Here is a 22,685-nt window from a genome sequence, read left to right as displayed (position 1 = left end):
TCATTTCTTTACTTTGTGAAATAGACAAATCTTAACTTGATCATTGCTTTCCTATAATAAAAACAATGCAACAAATTTTTTAAAAGGTATACAATATCATAAATTTAAAAATAATTGATATTATCAAATTATCCAATCAGTAATGAAAACTATACAAACACAGAGAGAAAAACCTGCCCCTGATTTCTTTGATGAGGAACTACTTTGTTGTTTATTTTATATATATGTAATATCCTTTATACTGTAGAATATTATCAAATGCTCTATGGGAACAATTTACTTAAGAACAAGTCCACATAATATCAAGTGCTGGGAAATATCTATTATCCTACACAATTTAAAACGTAATTTTTAAAATATATAACCAAATTTCACAAAGGAAAATTTCATTACCCATCCATTTCAGCAAGCAGTTGATTTATAGTCTGCCTTGAATATGGATGCATGGGAGATTCAATTCTCTTTCCACCAACAGAATCTAATTCATCAATAAATATAACACAAGGAGCATTTGCTTTCGCTTCCCCTAAGAAAACAGAAAAGATTCCAGTGAGATCAAAGAAATGAACATTTTTTTCAAAGAAAATCTTATAAATATTAAAATCTATAAGTATTGTTAAAGGTCAAAAAATTGAGAGAATACACAAAAGAAGTCACATTTTACCAAAAACAGTAACTTTGAGGGTAGAGGACGACAATGACAAAGAAACAATATAAAATAAAAACAACTGGCTATTCATTCATCCAAATTGTACAAATACATAGTCAAATTTAAGGCTAATAACTCTTGATTACATACTGCAGACAGATGAATAAAATGAAAACAAACCAAGGGCTTTACTACAGCCTCTAACTTCAGATAGTACTACTGTTAGTTCTTACTACGATTTAGACTATTTAGAAAAAGGGTACAGTTCTGTTTTATCTCCTACATTATCTGAAATCAGCACCCCACAATGCCTATTACAGCTAACTATCAATCACAAGCAATCAGCAGAGAAAGGGTAAGAAACATCCTTCCTCTAATATTAACAAAATTTAGTACTGTATAAAAGAATCAACAAAACGTACTAAAAAGATTTCTGATACGGCTGGCTCCTACACCGACAAACATCTCATCAAATTCTGATCCAGAAGCATAATAAAAAGGAACATCAGCTTCTCCTGCCACAGCACGGGCAAGAAGTGTCTTTCCAGTGCCTGGGGGTCCAACTAAAAGTATACCTAACAGAAAAAATAAACAAGAATGATTTAAAAAAAATTTAAACCTCTTGATATGAATGAATAAAACAATTATTAATTAACATAATTTTGAGATTGAAGGCATACCAATGACCCAATATTTTCAAACAGCAAAATATTTATCTCTGTTAATGATTTACTTCAGGATCTTCTCTACAACTAATTTTTTCTATCCTTTTGAGATTATTTATATATCAATATTAAAGACAGGAAAATAATAGAAAGGCAAAGGAATATAAACCCATTATAATTAAATGAGTAAGATTGAATTCACATTAAAAAACAACCAAATATAATGTACAAATATTGGTGCTTTTCCATAAAAAAAAATAAGAGAAAATTCTAGGAATATTTGGTAAAATTAAAAAAAAAAAGATTAGAGAATATATGACATTAAAGCAATAGTACTAATTTTCTTTGATTAGGATAAATTAGAATGTTGTCCTTGTTCTCAGGTAACATATACAAAAATATTGAAAGGTAAGATAGCTAACATCTAGATCTTTAATTCAAAAGTTCAGGGAGCAAGGTATACACATGCATGTATACACACACAGAAAACAAATACGACAAAATATTAATAACTGTTGAGTCTGGGTAGATAGCATGTATATGCTAACTGTACTACTATTTCAAGCTTTTCCTAATACTTGAAAATTTTTATAACACAAATAAGTTTTTCACAATAAATTGAAAAAAACAAAAAACAAAGAAACCAGGATTCCCTGATTAGCATTTGACTTTGTAAATGTAAAGATTAAATTTTAAAAAGGCAATAAAAAGCTATATTAACATTATATTTTAACATTAAAAAAATCTTTTTTAAGCAAAGCTCAAAACAGCCCAAAGAATATCCCATGTGGCTGGGATTGTGGCTCAGTGGTAGAGAGCTTACCTGGCATGTGTGAGGCACTAGGTTCAATTGTCAGCACCACATATAAATAAAATAAAGGTCTATCGACAATTTAAAAAATATTTTAAAAAATCCTAGTACTGATGTTTTAGTGACACCTAAAGAATTTAAATCTTAAATTAATCTCTATAGATCTTATCTGTACCTGAGGATAAATTTATAAAACATTCCTTGATTTGAAAAAGGAAGACTGCAATTTTTTTCAGTGGTTTTAAGCAATCATTCTATGATGCTGTGGCACTGACTCCCTAAATATACCCTAAATTTTTAGCAAAGGTTCTTGAAAATATTCTCACAACAAATCAATATTAATGGTTAAATAAACATTCTATAAATACTCAGTAATTTTTCCTTCACAACTGTGAAGATCATGAAAGACCTCCTTTCTTCTACCCTACCAACCCTCACTAAAAATGCTAATGAACTGTTTCATATTAAAGAAAATATCTAAATGCTACATGTGATCCTAGATTGAGTCTTGACACTGGAAAATGTGGAGTGGAGACACTACAAAATATTACTTGGAAAAATGTGGAAATTTGGGTTTGGACTGTGAATTTGATAAGTTTTGCATCCATGATAAATTTACTGATCTTAATAATTATATACTCATTATATAAAAGAATATCCTATTCTTAGGAAATAGATTTTTAGAGGTAAAGGAGCACTAAGTCTACAAGTTCTTCTTAAATGGTTAAAAAAATACTTGTATGTAAGGAAACAAAGTGAGCAAAATGACAAAAAATAGTAAGGATTAAGGGTATGAGCAAACATTCTTTTATACTGTTTTTGCAAACACTACTAAAATCTTAAATTTCAAAAAAAGGTTATAGAACTGTTTTGAATAAATACACTTTTTTAAAAAAATAGTAATTAAGAACTAAATTTTATCAGTTAAAATCTGATAAAATTAGTAATATATTTTTTGACATCAAATAATGGCAAAGAGAAAATATCTTACCTTTTGGAAGTTTACCTCCAAGCACAGTAAATTTTTGTGGGTTTTTCAAGAATTCAACAACTTCTTGTAATTCTTGTTTAGCTTCCTCCACCTAAAGTTACATAGTGTGTCAAATAATTTTAAGTAATGGTTAGATTTGCTTAGATTATTAAGGCCATGTCTTTAAAAATCATAAATTTAATTTGGATATGCAATTAACTTGGCCTTCTTTGTTTCTCTGAAAAATGTGTGCAAAAGCGCCCCCAAACACATATACAAAAGGCTTTCTCCTTTCCCTACTTTCTAATTATGCAAAGTTTCTTCTAATGCCAACCAAAACCATTGAACTTCTTACATTTTTCTCAGTGAGAAAAAATAAGTCAAGTACACTGGCAGGGTTAAAAGAAAACTACCATTCAGAGAACTCAAAAAAACAAATAATCAATAAATGAGCAAAATAACTAAAAAGACATTTTTCAAAAGAAGAAATATAAATAGTCAACAAATATATGAAAAATGTCAGCATCTATTTAGCAATCAGGGAAATGCAAATCAAAACTACAGTAAGATTTCATTTCACTCTAGTCAGAATGGCAATTATCAGGAATACAAATAATAATAAATACTGGCAAGGATGAGGGGAAAAGGGTACATTCAAACACTGTTGGTGGGACTGCAAATTAGTATAACCACTCTGGGAAGAAGTATGGAGATTTCTCAAAAGACTGGGAATAGAACTAATCAGTGACCCAGCTATCCCACTCCTTGGTACTTATCCAAAAGAACTGAAAAGCATACCCTACTAATACAGCCACATCAAGGTTTATAGCTGCACAACTCACAATAGCCAAATTATGGAATTAGTCCAGATGCCCATCAACAGATGGATTAAGAAATGTGGCATATATACACAATATAGTTTTACTCACTCATAAAACATGATGAAATTATGGCACTTGCAGTTATATGGATGGAAATAGAAAACACAATGCTAAATGAAATAAACCAGACTCAGAAAATGAAGGGTTAAATGTTTTCTCTCATAGGCAGAAGCTAGGGCAAAATAAGGGGAAAAAGGTGAGGGTGGGGGAGAAATGCCATAAAACTAGAAGGGAGATCAGTGGAAAGAGAGAGTGGGAGGGAGGAGGGATGGGAAAAGGGAAGAACTTCGGAATGCAACCAACCAAATTATGCTATGTACATAAATGATGCATTCTAACTTTATGTATATCTTTAAAGTACCAATTTAAAATATAACAATAAATAAGCCAGGCTCAGTGGCACACGCCTGTAATCCCAGTGGCTCGGGAAGCTGAGACAGGAGAATTTCCCCCTCATCCTTGCCAGTATTTATTATTATTTGTATTCTTGATAATCCTGAAGCAACTCAGTGAGACCCTGTCTCTGAAAGAATAAATAAACAAACAATAAATAAATAAGTAGAAGGAATACCAGCACAGAAGAAGTGGAACAGGAAGGATAAAAGAGGGGAGGGAAAGAGGAACTACTGGGGACTGAAATTATATTCCACACATGTATAATTATTTCAAAATAAACTCCATTATTATGTATAAAAATAATGCACTAAGAAAGGCTTTAATAATAAAATTAACAAAAAGAACTACCTGGAAAGAAACCTACTGAAATATAAACATATCCTTAGGTCAAATAGCAATCTGAAAATAAAAAATTTTCAGGCCATAACCATTTTCTATTCCTAGGAAATTTCCCATAAAATAATTGTTCAAGAGTTATCAAGGTTTTGTTTTGTTCTGTTAGGTTTGGAATGATCTTTGAAAATTATTCTAGTAAAATCATTAAGATTCTACTAAAATTTTAATGGAATAAAACAAATCTCTAGACAGGTACACTGATGCATGCTTGTAATCCCAGTGACTCTTGAGATTGAAGCAGGAGAATCTCAAATTCCAGGTTAGCTCAACAACCTAGGGAGACCCTCAGCAACTCAGGGAGACCCTGTCTCAAAATAAGAAATAACAAGGACTGAACTCAGTGGTAAAGCACCCTCAGATTCAATCACCAGTACCAAACAAAAACACCCAAAAATCCTAGGCCCAGAAGAAATGTGAATTTGAAATTGTTCTTTGTCAGTTATACCAATGACCTGCCCATTGCTAAAATGAACGGTCAATTCTCACTTCACCCATTAATAGTATTTCACAGAGTTGATTCCCCTGTTATAAAAATTCTATCACGCCAGTTTGTGACTAACTTTTAAAGAAACTAGCAAACTTTTTTTCAAAGTGACTATACATTTTTATTTTTTAGCCAGCAATGTATGAGGGTTACAGTTCCTCTGCATCTTTTTTTAAAATTAATTTATTTTTATTCTAATTTGTTTTATATGACATCAGAATGCATTACAATTCATATTATACATATAGAGCATACATTTTCATATCTATGGCTGTATATAAAGTATATTCACACCATTCGTGTCTTCACACATGTACTTAGGGTAATGATGTCCATCTCATTCCACCATGCCCCCAAAGCATTTGACAAAATACAGCACCTATACTTGTTCAAAACACTAGAAAAACTAGGAATAACAGGAACATATCTCAACATAATAAAAGCTATCTATGCTAAGCCCCAGGCCAACATCATTTTCTAAATGGAGAAAACTTGAAAGCGTATCCTCTGAAATCTGGAATAAGACAGGGATGCCCTCTTTTGCCACTTCCATTTAATATAGTTCCTGAAAAACTGGCCAGAGCAATTAGACAGATGAAAAAAATTAAAGGGATAAGGATAGGAAAAGAATATCTCAAATTACCAGTATTTGCTGACAATGAGATTCTAAAACTTCCACATATTTTATAGTGCTTAAGATTCTACCATTTTGGTTACACCATTCTAGTGAATATGAGAAATATATCTCCCTAGTAACTAATGATGTTGAACATTTTCTCCTGTGCTTATTGGACATTTTAATATCTTTAAGAAATGCCTATTCAAATCTTTTGTCTCCTTTTTTGAGTTGTATATCTTATTGAGTTATATATAACCTTTATCAGATGGATCTTGCTCTTCTTATATACTATATCATTCTCCAATCCTACTTTTAAAATTTAACCTCCATAAGGGTAGGAATTTTTTTGGTCCTAAAGCAGAACCTAAAACAAGGCAGTCAATAGACACTATAAAATATATGTTAAACAGGGCTGGGGTGGTGGCTCAATGGTAGAGTGCTTGCCTAGCATGTATGAGGCACTGGGTTTATTCTCAGCACCACATAGAAATAAATAAAGATCCATAGACAACTAAAAAAATATTTTTAAAAAAATGTATTAATCCATCTAAAATAAACTACCATCAACACATTCTTTTTACAAAAGAAATATATACTAATATGTCTTAGATACCAGAACTGCAAAGATCAATGAAAACAGGTGAAGTATCATTTACTGACTGACAACTATAAACCAAGCACATTTTTTATCTTTGAAAACCTAAAGTAATTTGTTCAAGTTCCGTGGCCAGTAAGTATAAAATAAATTTGAAACCTTGTTCTTTTTGACTTCAAATCCACATACATTTCACTACACCATGGTGCTTCTTCACAAATCAACATAAGCCCCATGATGAAACAAGATTATTTTCTGGTACTATGATTTACTCTAGAATATTAAATTTTCTAATATTTTTGGATATGATTTTTACCTACTCCAGAACAACTTTTAGAATCAAATGTTGACCTTGTATAGAATCAGTTAGGTAATGTACAAAAGGCAAAGAAAACTTACTCCTTTAACATGTTCAAAGGTGACATTTTTCATCTGGACAGGATCTACTGCAGAATCAAGCCCTGTGGTTGTTCGGAAGCGGACTAAAAGAAAGAAAATATGTGTTCATATTTGACAGATTAATTATATTCCAACTACCTTAGTTTTTAAATGCAATAATAAAGCAAAACCTAGAAAAATTAAATTTTTGAGACTGAAGATCGTATACATTAAGTCAAAGTGAAGAGAAGGAACTTGGTCTTCTAGATTTCTAGACCATGTTCAAGGACCAAATGATGCAATTGAGGAGACATGTTTGTACCTTCTAGTTAAAAACAAGAGTGATTTTTTGCCTCTTTTTCATCAATGGTTATCAAATATCAATGTGAATGAGAATTCACCTGAGAAAAATGTGTTAAAATGCAGGTCCCTAAGCCAGGCAACATTCTTATGGTTTACATTTTAGTAATTGCCCAGGAATTTGCTTTTTTGTTTTTTGGCCTCACACAGTGCTCTCTACCACTGAACTATATTTCCAGCCCTTTTTTTAAAATTTTGAGACAGGGTGTCATTAAATTGCCCAGGCTGGCTTTGAACTTGATGTCCTACCTCGATCTCTCTCAGCATCCCAAGTGGATGAGATTACGGGCATGCATAACCAAGTCCAGCAAGAGTTTGCATTTTTAACATGATTCCTTAATTAGTCTGATACAACTTATCACAGATATACACTTTGAAACACATTGTCTTAAATATAGCATAAAATTAAAACACTAATTTTTAAAAAATCATTTTTTTTAACATTATTTCATCTTTCAAATATTATTCTTCACTAATGACATCCTTCAGTATAAAAGAGGGAAAGTCTAGCTGGGCTTAGTGCTCATGCCTATAATCCTAGCTACTTGAGAGGCTGAGGCAGGAACATACCAAGTTCAAGGCCAATCTGGACAACTTAGTGAGACTCTATCTCAAAATCAGATTTTAAAAAAGGACTATGACCATAGCTCAGTGGTAGAGTGATTGCCTGGCATGCATGAGGCCATGGGTTCCATCCATAACTCTGAAAAAATAAAGGAAAGAGTAAAATACTTGACAACTCTAGAAAACTATTACAAGGCTTTCTTAAAAGTTTCCTGTGGGGAGCCACTCTAAATGATTCGCGTCTTCCATCCTGGAGCGGAGAGGCTCTGACCATCACTACATCTTATAGCGACCTGGACATTGCCCTGGCCCTGGAAGTTTGAGGCAAGTCTTTAGACATAGGCGTGTTGTCCCATGGATTGAGCTACATTCACCTATTCCTTTGTGATACTACCCCTCTGTCCTGTTTAGGATAGAATGTTCCATGTCCCCTTCTCTTGCTCTGCCTTTGGATGTGGCCTTCCTAGATGTCAGTTAACCCGCTGACAGACGAAGCTAGACTCAATCCTCTGAAACCTGACCCCATGCCTCATTTGAATGGCTTCTCCTCAATAAAAGGATGCTTTCTCTTGCTTTCTGCAGACCCTTGGGGTGAGAGGAGTTGTCACAGGACCCCAAGAAAAAGGTATCTCTGTCTCCTGTGTGATTATTTCATGCAGCCTAGTTCCCTTGGAGTGACCCTGAGTGTTTTAGTCATGAGAAACACGACAGTTTCCTTCTTTGTTAAAATTTCCAAACTAGAGCATTTATAAAAGAGCAAACAGTTATCTCTAATTTCCTCAGGAGTCCAAAATATAAATAAAAAACACTTTATCAAAACCCCAAAGTAATTTCACTGATATTTCTACAGCATTTACAGACGGGAACACAGAAAATTAAGATATCCAAAAGCCACTGACAAAAGTTAAATGCAAATCAGTGGAAAAAAATCACCTAAAATATACCTAATTTCCAGATCAATTATCATGAAGACCAAAAACAAAGATGTCATGTTATCATTTCTTGGGGACAAAGTATCAACAAGTAGTTAAAGCAAGAATCATGAGTTCTCACAATCTCCCAGAACTTCATCAACCAAAGAACTCTGCCTCTCTTCTCTGGTATCACCATTTGTGCATTTTAAATGGCATATGGTATTGTAATTGTGGGGTTATGAGGAGCAGAAACTTGGTCTTCTGGATTTCTAGACCATGTTCAAGGACAAAATGATGCACATTAAGGAGACATGTTTGTTGTGAGGCACTGGATATTAGAAAACCCAAGATCACAATTATGTGCTTTGTCGGCCCTTCTGGAACCCTATTAAACACTGTTCCTTCCCAGACTACTCACTTCCCACATACAAGTGCCTTATGTCACTAATTATACTAATAAATTTATGTATTATTTTAAAGTTCCACACCCCCAAAAAAATTACGTAAAAGAAAAAGGGCTGGGGAAGTAGCTTAGTGGTAGAGAGCCTCCCTTGCATACGAGACCCTGGGTTCAATCCCTAGCACTGTAAACCCCCCCCCCAAAAAAAAACAAAAAGAGAGAGAAAAAGGGAAAGAAGAATAAGAAGATAGAGTGAAATTTAGAAGCAAAAACTGAGTAGGCAAAAATAAAGGGTTAAGAAGAAATGCTTAACACATCAAGAACATACAAGTGGGCAGTTAATAAAAAGACACACTAATAGTTGCACTAGTATAGTGTTTATTAAGGATATTAGATACTTTATCATAAAGAATAGGGAAAAAATGAATAGTAACTGAAAAACTAATAAAACCACTTAAGCCTAATAATACTTCATTCTAAACCAACAAACTGAAAAACTACTGGACTCATTTGTAGTTATTTTAAGAAAAAATTCAATTTATTAATTTACCTTAAAAATAGACTATTTTCTTTTTATTGCTACAAAAATTCTTCATAGTTTTAAAATTTGATCACTGGACAGGTATCATTTTCTAAAAATTTGGTAAACTAACCACTAGTAAGAATGAAAGGCTTTGCTATAATTTGAGTATAACTTGAGTGTGGGAGACTAAACTTACACGTGACTGAGTCACACTCCCCAGCTGGGTGCTGAGGCGCTCAGTGTCTCATGCAAGGGTGACACCCCATGGGTGAAGCTATGCTCACCTGTTCCTTTGTAATATAACCCCTTGCCCTGTTTAGGATAGAATCTTCCATGGAAGTGCCTTGTGTGTATCCCCTTCTCTTACTGTGCCCTTGGATGTGGCCTACCCAAGTGTCAAAGTCAACCTGGTGACAGTGGACATCATGAAGATACTCAGCCCCCTGAAACCTGACCCCTTGCCTCATTTGAATAGCTTCTCCTCAATAAAAGGGGTCAGCACGTGCTCTCTCTCTCTCACTCTCTTTCTGTGGACCCTTAAGGTCAGAGGAGCCGTCACAGCGACCCCAAAGAAAAAGGTATTTGTGTCTCTTGTGTGGTTATTTCATGCAGCCTAGTTAGCCCAGTTTAAATGGAGTGACCCCTGAGCCTTTTAGTCTCAAGAACAGAAACCTGGCACTTGAGTCTATCCCACAGGTGTTCATGTATTGGGAATCTGGTCCTCAGACTGGGAGTGCTGAGCCTTTCAGAGATAGAGCATAATTAGAGGTCATTGGGAATGCTGCCATGACAAGGGATTAAGTAATTCGTAATTCTTGTGGGATCTTAGTTCTCACAAGAGGATGAATATAAAAGAACAAGCCAGGTACACTAATACACACCCAGCAACTGGGAAAGCTGAGACAGGAGGATCACAAGTTCAAGGCCAGTCTCAGCAACTTAAAGAAGGCCAAATAGACAGAACCTGTCTCGAAATAAAAAGTAAAAAGGGCTTAGAGATGTAGCTCAGTGGTGAAATACCACTGGGTTCCAGGGTCCTAGCTTCCTATTTCACCACATGATCTCTCCCCTTTACACACACTCCCTCCACTGTGATACAATCCACCAGAAGGTCCTCGCCAAAGCTAGTAGAAGCCATGAAATCTCTACAATATGAGCTAAATAAACCTTTTTATTATGAAGTATCCAATATCAGGTGTTTATAGCAGCAGAAAATGGACTAATATAGATCTACCTAGCAAATCCATTAACTTGAATACTTTCTCTAATAAGTAACCATAAAAAAGGAAATAGGTATTTAATGAAAGAAAATTTTAAAAAATAGCAAGTATGATAAATCAAAGAGCCTTTACCAGATAAAAATGGGTTCTTTAAAAGTCCATAAATGCCAAACAGTAACAGAACAAAGAGAATCAGACGAGTTCGCCTTAGGGAATCTAGGAGAGAAAGAAAAAGTCTTAAATCAAATGATCACAATAAGATATGACAGCTTGGTGAAATGCAAATATTCTCAGGGTGTGATGGTATATGACTATAACCCCAGAGCTCTGGAGGCTGAGGCAGGGGTATCGCAAGTTCAAGGCCAGCCTTAGCAACTTAGACCCTCTAAAAATAAAAATAAAATAAAAAGGGCTGGGGACGTATCTAGTGGTAAAATGGCCCTGAGCTCAAACTCTAGTACCTCACCCACCCAACCCACTCCTACAAAACAGCAAATATTAAATTTTTTTAATTAAAAAAAAAATTTTTTTTTTTGTATTAGGAATTTAACCCAGGGTCAATTTATCACTAAGCTACATTCCCAGTCCTTTTTATTTTTTAATTTGAGACAGGGTCTCACAAAGTTGCTGAGGTTAGGACTGAACTTGCATTCTTCCTATCTCAGCCTCCCAGTCACTGGGATTATAGGCGTGTGCAACCACGGAAGCCTGTAGGTTATTATTAATAATCACATTTGCTCACATGCAACTTTGGAATCTAGTATGTTTTCATACACCTGCCATGATTTCCTTTAAGTTCCTGTTCCCAAAAAACTTCATGAAGGTAAACATGCTTCTATCCTTGACTTTTGTTTTTCTCTTGAGAAAATAAAACTGCCAAAAGTAATTCCATGTCCACATAGCTTAAGTTATAAATATAGGAGAACATAACCAATGTAAAGATGTCACTAATAATAACTTAAATTAAATTTAGGACACAGGATCTCCCATGGCACAAATGGTTACATGTGGTACTTACCATTTGTTTTTTGTGTTAATGCTTGAGCTTTCAGAAAACCCTCCGCAAAACCAGTTTTAAATGCATCTTGATGAGCTTCAGGTATGTTTTTAGTTTTCATGAGTTTGTCCAAACTCTCAACATCTGATCCTCTGTCCCTCAAAAGAAACCCCTAAATACATAAAATACAACAGTAATGACTGCCTGCATAGATAGTAATACTCCTCCAGAAACACTGTAACCACCCACACAAAATTTCAGTAAAGCCTAGAATTTAATTTGTATTGCCAATGTGAAGAAATAGTATAAGACTCAACAATGAATTGCTTAATCAATGACCAGGATATTAACATTAGATTCTACACCTTCATCAATTAATAATACTCTAAAGAAAGTGATGACACTCTAGATAGAATACTTTTATATAGTGAAAACAGTAAAAAGATCACGTTATCTTAGGGTTTTAATGGCTGATAGTCACACTGCTTTATCTCTGCTAAAGGAAAATGTCATTGACTTACTAAATACTACTGTATAACTTCCAGATAACAGGCCTTGTGTAAGTTCTGAAAATAAATCACAGATCTGACAGTTTTCAGGCTCTTGGAGAAAGATGTATATTTTTGAAATAATTTTGATGCTATGTTGGAAAAATTAGGTATGGTAATAAAATACCTGTTATCTATGTAAGACAGGAAAGACCTAATAAGAGAATGGGACATCAAAACCACATATAGAAAGCAAACACAAACACCATGAATAATCTAATAAAGGCACTGAATAGTGCTCAAGAACTGTTAGTAATCTGACAAGAGTTAAAATGTCAAGAGGAAAGGATAAGGACCAAAGTATGTGGCATACTAAAAGATGAAAACAGAATAATGGTCAGTAGAGGCCATGACATGCCCTATATACCAGACTGAGTTGGATAAGAAAGCAGAGTAATTCAATTAGGTAATCATTTTAGAAAAATGAGTGACAATCTGAAGGCAAGACTGAAGACAAGGAGACTAAGTGTTTATATTAGAGTAAGCTACGCAAGAAATTGTTATTTCCTATGTCTGGCTTTAGAACTGGGGATGAAAATAAAGGATTCAGAAATATTTAGGAGATTGGATCCATTTGATTTAGTGATTAACAGATATGAGAGGTGAGGAAAGACAGATTGATTGATTACCAGGTTGATTACCAGGTTGGTAGCTTGGGTGGATGCTACTCATTCATATATCAGCAGATATAAATTGGTAGAGGCAAAAAAACATCAGCAGAAGAGATCTAATTAACAAGTAAAAATAAGTCTGCTGTCCAGGAGAGCACTGGGTATAATGAATACACATTAATTCCTTATCAGGAATACACATTAATTCCTTATCATCAGTAAAAAGAAGAGGAGGGGAAAAAAAAAACCCACCAGCCAACACAAAAATTAAATACTAAAGATCCTCATTGATTAAATAATTTGAAAAATTATTGCTTTCTGGAACATCTAATTACCTTCACGAATGATGGTGCTATATTCTGTGTCTCTGCTAATCTTTCAGAGGTGGACTGTAGACGTCGGGTCCTTGATTTCAAAGTTTTAAAACCCCGAGACTGTATGAAAGCTGAACAAAACAGTACCATTTGCTTTGTAAATTGTTAAAGGAAAGAAAAATGCCTGATTCTAAAGTCTGACACTATACCTGCACATCCTAATCTAAGTTTTTGACACAGTTCTTTTTCCTGACACTTCAACTTGCTTTACATTATTACTTCTACCATCATGTTTTCAAAAGAACTTGATTTATAAACACTTTATTTCATGTTGATGGGAAGAAAACAGAAAGAAAATTTTACAATATAATTTAGAAAACAGGACCATAACTAATAAATTGTGACACCCAAAATATCCAAGTCATTAAAATAGGTTGAATCCATACAATTAATTTTATATTTTCTTAATTTCACGACATCTAAATTTAGAGTACTTAAGAGTATCAAATAAAAGCCAGTGACCCCTAATTCCTCAAACCTTAATCCCACTTCCTCAAAATAACCACAGTTAACAATTTCATGACTACTCTTCTATGCATGCACACACATGCACTTCCTATAAAAATTATTCTAGAAACAGAACATAACTTTATACAATTATCTTCTTTTATCCAATAATATATCATGGATATACATCAGAATAGGACAGATGTTGTATTCAGTTTAATAGCCGGTTATAGATTTATCAGAGTACAGCAATTTATTCAACTAATATCCCAACTATAGAACTTATTTACATATTCATTTTTTTATTTTGGTTGTTTTTACTTTGGTGCTGAGGACTGAACCCAATACCACTGAACTATACCTTCAGACCCCTATTATAATTGCTAGAAATGATACTGCAGTGAACATTCTTGTGCGTATATCCTTCAACACATGTAGGCCAAATTCTTAAAAGTGAAACTGTGAAGTTTATATTTTGTTTGACACTAAGAAACTGCCTTCTAAGAAGGTTGTTGTCAATTTTTGTGACCAACAATGAATGAGTGTTCGTTTCTCCATACTCTTGCCAACTCTAGATAATATAAATCTTTTAATCCATACAAATTTGAGAGGCAAAACAAACTCTATATTCTTGTTTTACTTGGCATTTTCCAGATTACAAGTGATGATGAATTTTGAAAAGATTTCTGCATTTTTACCTTTTTTCTTAATTGACCATTCATGTCCTTTGCACATTTTTAATTCTTATTACTTTGTAAAATAGATGATATATATAAAACCAATGATTACTATCCATAATATCTCCATTTTATCTATATATACACACATATATAAAGACGTTCTAATGTCCTTGTCTTTCAGTTATATAATACGGTAATGTTAATAATAGCCACACTCTTTCATCTGTAGTGTTTCTGCATTTTGTTTTGATTAGTTCCTTCCCCAAATTAAGATTTTTATTTTGTTTATTCATTCATTCCTCATTTATTTTTGTACTAGTAGGGATTGAAACGAGGGCTTGAACATTCTTGGAGCTACACCTCCCAAAACTAAGATTTTTAGACAGTCTGCTTACTTCGAAGACTTTCAGTTTTACATTTTATTTTCAGACCTTTAAAGTATTTGAAACTTATTTTGGGTATAATGTAAAAACAACAACTTGATTCTCTTTTGTCAAAAATGGATAACCAATTAGCCAAATAACATTTATTGGTAATCCATCATTTGTTCATTGACTTGAAAGTCTTAATTTTCTTTTACTAACTTATGCCAGTACCAGTTTAAATTCTGTAGTTTCACAATTATTTGAGATGCTATATACTACTGATACACATTATTAAAACACATATTTTGGTATATTTATATAGGATAAATCCCCTTTATTTGTACTGTTTTCCAATAAATTCTTAGTCATTACAAATAAAGTTTAAAACTAATTTCTCAACTTCCAAAACAAGTCTTAAGAGTTTTGATCAGAAAAATAACTAAATTTATAAATTTAGACATAAATGCTTATTGTTAAAATATAAAGACCTTTCAAACAGGACTGTGGCACTCCCCTATTACTCCACTCAGCTCTTTTTATTTCTTTCAGTAATACTTCACATACGTACGTATGAGTATGTATGTAATTGGTGCATATTTCTTATCAGGATAAAACATTGAATGGATTTAGAAAAAATTGTAACTAAAACCTACCACTAAAATGTTAAGAAAGCTGTTGATTTATCTTATATGCTACCAAAGCAAACTCACGACTTGAACTGCTTTTTGGTTGATTCTCTTGAATTTTCTGGTAAATAATCATATCACTTGCAAATTATAATTTTGCCTGTTTGTGTATGACTCATTTCTATTTCTTTTTCTTTTCAATCATACTGTTCCAAAACTCCAAATTAATGCTATGAAAAAACAAAAAACAGGGTACTAGATATTTTGTTTCTCATGATGGTAACATAATAATGTTTTAAGAAATTTTAAAAGTCCCCTTAAAGTTCTAATTTTCTAAGAGTTCTTAGAAAACATAACTTTTAAAACAGATCACATGCCTTTACATCATACACTGAAATAATACTGTTTTTCTTCTCTAGTCAACATGATGAATTAGCAGACTTATTAATGTTACATTATTCTTATATTCCTTAATCATGATAAAATATTTTTAGTGCATTTCTAGGCTTGTTTTCTTCAGTTTATTTAGGATTTCTATAATATTTTAATAATAAGAAGTTGATCTACTGTATTCCTTTTTTGTGCTAATGTTGACCAGCTTTAGTAATAATACTCTCACAGAATAAATAAGAAGGTCTATTTCATCCTTTACTCTTTCAGGGGGGATGAGATCTCCTATGTTACCCATGTTGGTTTCTCCAAATTAAACATGTTTCTGGTTTAATTAAGTTATTTCTTACCTGGATAACACAGCACACACCTAAAATAGCAGTGTGACTATGGAGGCTGATGCAAGAGTACTGCAACTTCAAGGCTAGCCTGGGTAACTTAGCAAGACCCTGTCTCAAATAAAAAATTAAAAGGGTTGTGAATGTAGCTCAGTGGTAGAGTACCACTGGGTTCTGTCCCCAGTAATGCAAAAAAAAAAAAAAAAAAAAAAAAAAAAGCAGACAAACAAAAAAACCTCTCTCACTGTTTTTATTATTTTCATATCAGGAATTGAACTCAGGTACACTTAACCACTGAGCTACGTTTCCAGCTCTTTTAATTTTTTATTTTGAGACAGGGTCTTGCTAGGTTGTTTAGGGCCTCACTAATCTTCTGAGGCTGGCCTGCTTTAGCCTCCTGAATCACTGGGATTACAATTGTGTGCCACTGCACTCAGCTTGATATTATTTTTTAATGCGTACTTTTATTTCACATTAATTTGTTTTCAATTTATTTTATATCTTTCTTATTTCCTATTATATACAATTCCCTTAACACCACTTTGTCCTCAACCAGAAGTTTTTCACATGCAGATTTTCAGTGGTTCCTGCCTATAATTTCAGATGTGATTTCCCTTCGGTCACAGATCAGACCTTTTAAAATTATTAGTATTTCAGTATTATTTTAGCAGTCCTATTATTACATTCTGTCTGAAGATCAGAGAAACTAATCTCTAAATTACAACATAAAAATCTAAGATAATTTTATACCCTAATGCACGATCAGTGTTTTTATGTGTTCCTTGTCTCCTGCATTAATCAGAGGATGATTGGTTTCTTTTTTTTTTTTTTTTTTGGTGTGGCAGGGGTTAACTGGGGATTGAACTGGGAGAGGGGGCTGCAAACACTCAACCACTGAGCCACAGCCTCAGCCCTATTTTGTATTTATTTAGAGACAGGGTCTCTCTGAGTTGCTTAGCACCTTGCTTTTGCTGATGCTGGCTTTGAACTCACAATCCCTCCTATCTCAGCCTCCCAGTCTACTGGGATTACAGACATATGCCACCTCGCCTGGCTGGTTGGTCTCTTTGCTCAAGCTGGTGCCTCTTTTTCATGCTTTTAGAAAAAATGTGGAGATACTTAGCAATCAATTTCTATTTAAAAATAAGAATACAGTGATCAGTACTGACAGCAAATGGGTATCCTCAATAATAACAAGGCAGTGAATGCTTTCGGACTACAAATCAAAGACTATTTTGAATAAGCAAGACACGGGAAAAGTATGAATGATTCAAGACCAAATTACTCTGGGGTATTTTTTCTTTCTTTCTTTCTTTGATATCAATGCTCAAACCAGGAGTCTCTAGAGACAAAATCCCCTAAAACACCCCCCTTGCCCATTTCTTATTAGAAAGTGATTTTTGCTAATTATATTCTAAAAGTTAACATTATTTCAATTACTGGCCCAGTTTGGGCCATCTTTCTACTATTTACTGTATCAACAATCCTTAAGCCCACTCTTATTATTGACTCTCAGCTTGGGGTTTTTCCTAAGTTCTACTAAAAATATTCAAGTCTTTTGTGATACTCTAAGTTCCCTGAAAGTGAGGACAATGTCTTTTTCATTTGCAATTATCACTGTAACCTAACACTTATTGCTAGTGCCTAGTATTCAATAAGTATATTAATAAATGCAAATTTGACTTTGCTATCAACTTGAGGTCACATAGTTTATTACTCAAATTTCAGGTCTAGTAATAAAAACTCAGGTGTTCCCTATCTCCATTTTAATACCTTTTTCCTATAATTTCAATGGGTTTTTAAATATGAGGTCAAGTAAAAAATGTACTCAAACCTGTTTCAAAACAATCTATTGTAAAAAAGTTCCCTGGAGTTTGCTTTGCTGTGGCACGTAACACTCATATACAAAGATTAGCTCCTATTATATATTTCCCAGGTCAAAAATTAAATAGAACTACTGAAATTAATCAATTCCAAATGCTCTAAGTCCTACTATGCACTGCAAGTGGATGCTCATAATCATTAACATGGCCAACAAAGACCACGCTTAATATGTTCAATAAATCTACTATGGTTTCCAAAATAAAAACATCTGTTGCTTCATACCTGGCCAGTAATGAAGATCTGAACAAATGCTTTGAAGAGTTCTTGGATGTTGTCTGTACAAGCAAGAGGAACGCAAAGTACTGAACATATCTAAGTAACCTGGAGGGAAATTGCAAATAAGTGAATTTCCTAACTGCTAAAACAAAAACACAAAAATCATATGAATGTAAATAATTGTATCAAATATTATATAATATACATGAGTTTCACCTTTTATTTGCCCTTGATTTCACTTCTATAAAATAGCTAAAGCATTGTTAATCCAATCACTTATAACTGCAGTTTTTTTGCTTTACTATCACTTGTCTTTTTATCTGGTGTATGTAATTACCGATGAAATTAAATTCAAATCCATAGAGGTAAAAGGTATGTACATTTAGGTTAAAATTGCTTTTATTTAAAAGCAAGGAAATGAAGAATTTTTATTTCATAGATAATTTCAAAAGCTCTAATGATGTGACAAAAAAATGTAAACCAGATTACTAATCCTTCCAAAGTTTTTACAGTAACTGGGCATGAAGTGAGTTCTTTCCATATCTGTAAGGCATGATTATTTCCATGCTCGTAAACTCCTGCCCCTGATTAATATGTCCCATCCCACTTTACATTTAAAATCCCAGTGACACGACTAGCAGCAACAACAATAGAAAACAAGTGGTTATTATCCATCTGTGTGTGTCGGAATTACAGATTCTTCACAAAAACTCATAAGGACAAATTAAGAGATGCCTTCCTAATATTTCTGCCTGCCTAACCAATACAAGCAATTGGTAGTATGAGAAAGAACCTTAAAAATAAATGTAATTAGGCAGATTAGAAGAGCAGTATGAATAATAATACAATAAAGAAAAACTTATCCAATGGAACCTTTACTATAAGTCAAGTGGAGTTTTGCATAGAGACAACAGAAACACATTGTCAGTCTGAGCCACCAAACTCAAAAAACATTGCATTTTTTCTCATTCTTGCATTTTTAATGTCTTTATATGAAGTAAGGACAATGGAGTAATAAAGAATTTGAACATGAATTAAGCTAATGAAAAGTACAGCTTGAAATCAAGCCTTCATCATAAACTATTCAAACCTGATCTTTTGAGACTTTCACAACTTGTACTGATTTACAAATCTGTCCTGCCATCAATATGAAACAGGTATTCTGATGGATTGGTAAAGCTCTAATATTTTTCCAAAGAGTAACTCATGAAGCTGACATGACATCCCTTTCAACAGATTACAGTATACCTATTCATTATAATACCAGAATGTTACAAACCTCAAATAAGAAAATACATAGACATTCCATAAAAAGGACTTTGTGTCTTCATCAAGGTATTCTCAGGGTATAGTATTTTATACAGAATTTAACAAATGTGTGTCACCTAAAACTAAAACAACAATGATAATAAAACAATCTTCTAAATGTGATGTGGTATGCTGCATTAGATCCTGGAACAGAGAAAGGATACTACTGGAAAAATTAATGATTTAGTTAAATCAAATGTTGCTGAAATCCAAATACTCTGTACATAATTCAAAATGTTGTAAAGAAAATAAATAAAATGTCATGCCAAAAACATATATCATACCAATCTCAAAGTCTTGGTTTTGACAAATATACAATGGTTACATAAGATGTTGACATTAAGTAAAGCAAGGTGAAGCATATATGGAAATTCTCTGTATCATTGTAGAAACTTTTCTGTAAATTTAACATTATTCTAATAAAAAAACTTATAGAAAACAATTCAAAAATAAAGTGGCCCATAACAAAAACTAATAAATGGTATCTAATATAATTATCATTACTAATATAAAAAATGGCTTATTTTAATTCAAACAAAAAATGTATCAACATACCATATTTATTTTCAAAGAAAGAATGTGCAGAGACATGAGATGTATGCCAGTGGGAAGAAATGTTTTTGCCTTTGTAAAATCCAGGAAGTAGATTTTCTACCAGTTGATCAATCTGTCCAATTTTCAATTCAGATAATCCAAGGTCCCTTAAATTAAGTGAAGGCTGTAAAAGATTAAGTCAACCAAATAAACATTAACATTGAGATATTTAAAGAGATTTATTATTTAAAAAATTATTAAAATATAACAAATACACTAATTTCTTAATGCTTAAAATAGAAATTGATGAAAACATTCTTATAGTTCTAATTTTACTGAGATTAGTCATGTAAAGTCTGACAATGGTCAAAACACGATATCCCTAATGATATTTTTAATAATAAAATCATATTTCAATATGAGTAAAAAATGTTTCATTCAAGTTAAAATCACCACTGAACTAAGCATGATGATTCACAAAAATCAAGTAAAATGCTTTCTATATCCTTTCCCTCTCTTCATAAGGGATTCTCATCTAATGCTAGCCTATCAAACATCAGCCAAACACTTATTTAATGACAAAAACAAGAGTAACTACTTGCTCAGTTATAAAGTGTGTTCTACGGGGCTGGGGCTGTAGCTCAGTGGCAGAGCACTTGCCTAGCATGCATGAGGCATTGGGTTCAATCCTCAGCACCATATAAAAATAAACAAAATAAAGGCCTTCTGTCCATCTATAACTATAAAAAAGATTAAAAAAAAAAAGTGTGTTCTACATGGTCAGGGGCAGAAGTGATTTGAGGTTAATTTTTAAGATGCTTTAACTGAGTAATAATCTTCAATTCCTCCAGTTTCTAAGTGCTCACAAATAAAAGCCCACTAAAATAACTGATATCTCTATTATCAGAGGACATCTCATTTCTCTAGCCTGATAAAGATCCTTCCTTGAGCTGAGGGGGTTATAAAGTAACTATATCTAACTTTGAATAAGGAGGAACATTCAATAAGGTCAAAACATGTTTAACAATCACAAAAATGTGTAAAAACATGCTTATCTTTAAAGACTTTTAAGGTAAATACATACAGTGTAGATTTCATTTTTCTTATCCACATGATCCAACAAGTTAACAATCACATATTATTGAGTCCCAAACAGTTAAATCATCAAAGTAAGGAGAGAAAAAACTAAGCAGAACAAGTATCACCTTCTTATGACTGACATAAGGAGAGATCCATGAATTATATAGCTCTGAATTTATGTCTATGGATTTACTGTTTACTAGATATGTGACAAATGACTCATATTCCATAGTCCATTTCTTCATCACTAATGACTTTAAAATATGCCTGAATCTGCAATGTTAAGGATCAAAGGTAGGATGCTTAACTCATCCATTTATGCTAACATATATCATGGCAACACATAGTAAAACAGAAGTATGATGAAATAAAATATTTAAAAGTACTTTTAAACTATTAAAAATGGGGGCTGGGGATGTGGCTCAAGCGGTAGCGCGCCCGCCTGGAATGCGTGCGGCCCGGGTTCAATCCTCCAGCACCACATACAAACAAAGATGTTGTGTCCGCCAATAACTAATAAATAAATAAATATTTTAAAAAAACTATTAAAAATGATGGCCAAAAGCAGTGGCACATGCCCAGTGACTTGGGAGGCTGAGGGAGAAGGATTACAAGTTCAAGGCCAGAATTGGCAATTGAGTGAAAACTCTGTTTTGAAATATGAAAATAAAAGGGCTGGCAGTATAGCTCAGTGGTAGAGTGCCATGAGGTTCAACCCCCAGTATCACAAAATAAAATAAATAATTAGCAATGATGAAGGAGAAAGGCCTGGGGAATGAAACGAACAAAAGTCCTACCAAGATCTGGAATGTCTCCAAAAGTGAAGGAAGAATGAACTAGAAAGATGGTCTATAGCCAAACTGTGAAAAGCCTTCTTTGAATTTAATTTCATCAGTAATATGATCAGTTTCATTTTACTTAAAGAAAATCCTCTAATAAAGAAGACAGAATGTGTAAGAGAGAAGGCTGATGCATTCTGGGTTTGATTCCCAGCAAAAATTAAAAAAAAAAAAAAAAAAAAAGGTATGTAACAAATCACAGAAAACAGATATTTGAAGAAGCCAGTAGGTTGTAGAGATTGAGAAGATAAGGAGTTCTGAATGGATGTGATTATCTATAAGGATTATCAAAATGCTGTCTCTTAGTTCCTCTTCATCATTTAGTTGGCTCCATGAATATCAATCTGTATCCTTTAAATATTTTTCCTTTGCCAACTGGCACAATGTTAAGCTTTGTCAGTGTAGTTACCAGAGATAAACTGTAGGAGAGAAAGAGTTTGAGTTCCTGGTTCTAGTGTGTTTTCTCAGCAGACTCCAGTCTGCAACACTCATGGTTCCTAAATAGTATGTAGCTACTGGCTCCTGGAATGCACAGTGGCCAGCAACACTCAACATCTTTCCACGGTACTACTTTTCTATTTTTTCTTGCAAGACACATCTTCAAGAACAACTTTCTCCAGTCT

At 33.3% G+C, this 22,685-nt stretch overlaps 1 protein-coding gene across 1 annotated transcript in view; it reads right to left on the bottom strand.

Moving 5' to 3' along the window:
- Positions 1 to 22,685, bottom strand: part of YME1L1 (YME1 like 1 ATPase) — a 47,600-nt gene that overhangs the window by 13,843 nt on the left and 11,072 nt on the right. Inside the window, exons 3-11 of the mRNA XM_081300572.1 lie at positions 20,165 to 20,327; positions 18,308 to 18,406; positions 13,317 to 13,426; positions 11,844 to 11,994; positions 10,958 to 11,041; positions 6,866 to 6,948; positions 3,117 to 3,207; positions 1,072 to 1,224; positions 394 to 526 (exon numbers count right to left, since the gene is read on the bottom strand). Of these exons, the coding sequence (XP_081156698.1) occupies positions 394 to 526; positions 1,072 to 1,224; positions 3,117 to 3,207; positions 6,866 to 6,948; positions 10,958 to 11,041; positions 11,844 to 11,994; positions 13,317 to 13,426; positions 18,308 to 18,406; positions 20,165 to 20,327 (1,067 nt within the window). The remainder of the gene's footprint in view (positions 1 to 393; positions 527 to 1,071; positions 1,225 to 3,116; positions 3,208 to 6,865; positions 6,949 to 10,957; positions 11,042 to 11,843; positions 11,995 to 13,316; positions 13,427 to 18,307; positions 18,407 to 20,164; positions 20,328 to 22,685) is intronic.

Source organism: Spermophilus citellus, assembly GCF_964194105.1.
Source record: "Spermophilus citellus genome assembly, chromosome: 6".
Lineage (NCBI taxonomy): Eukaryota > Metazoa > Chordata > Mammalia > Rodentia > Sciuridae > Spermophilus > Spermophilus citellus.
This window is presented reverse-complemented; position numbering and strand designations above follow the sequence as displayed.